Consider the following 309-nt stretch of genomic DNA (forward strand, 5'->3'; position numbering starts at 1 on the left):
CCTGGGGTGAGAAGGTCTGAGAGCCGAAGGAGGCATAACGCGGAGCCATCTGAGAAACACAAACACAGGCGTATTCCTGTCCTTTCTCTATCATTCTATCATGTGTATGTGCATCTTTTACAGCTTGCGCTCTATACACATGAGACAAGTGCACATCTGCATACAAGATGAGGATTATATATGCCTGCATACACGTACATCTGTGTATATTCGTATATGACTGTGAACAACCTAGAGTGTTCTGTGCAAGCATGAAGACATGTATCCACCTAAGACTATCCATCACCTACTATTCACGCCCATATACAT

General features: G+C 43.7%; 1 protein-coding gene across 1 annotated transcript in view; it reads right to left on the minus strand.

The window, feature by feature from the left end:
* Window positions 1-309, minus strand: part of CSUI_000975 (lysosomal cobalamin protein) — a 5,872-nt gene that overhangs the window by 3,351 nt on the left and 2,212 nt on the right. Inside the window, exon 3 of the mRNA XM_068061181.1 lies at window positions 2-49. Within this exon, the coding sequence (XP_067926846.1) occupies window positions 2-49 (48 nt within the window). The remainder of the gene's footprint in view (window position 1; window positions 50-309) is intronic.

Source organism: Cystoisospora suis (genome assembly GCF_002600585.1).
Source record: "Cystoisospora suis strain Wien I chromosome Unknown contig_380, whole genome shotgun sequence".
Taxonomy (NCBI): domain Eukaryota; phylum Apicomplexa; class Conoidasida; order Eucoccidiorida; family Sarcocystidae; genus Cystoisospora; species Cystoisospora suis.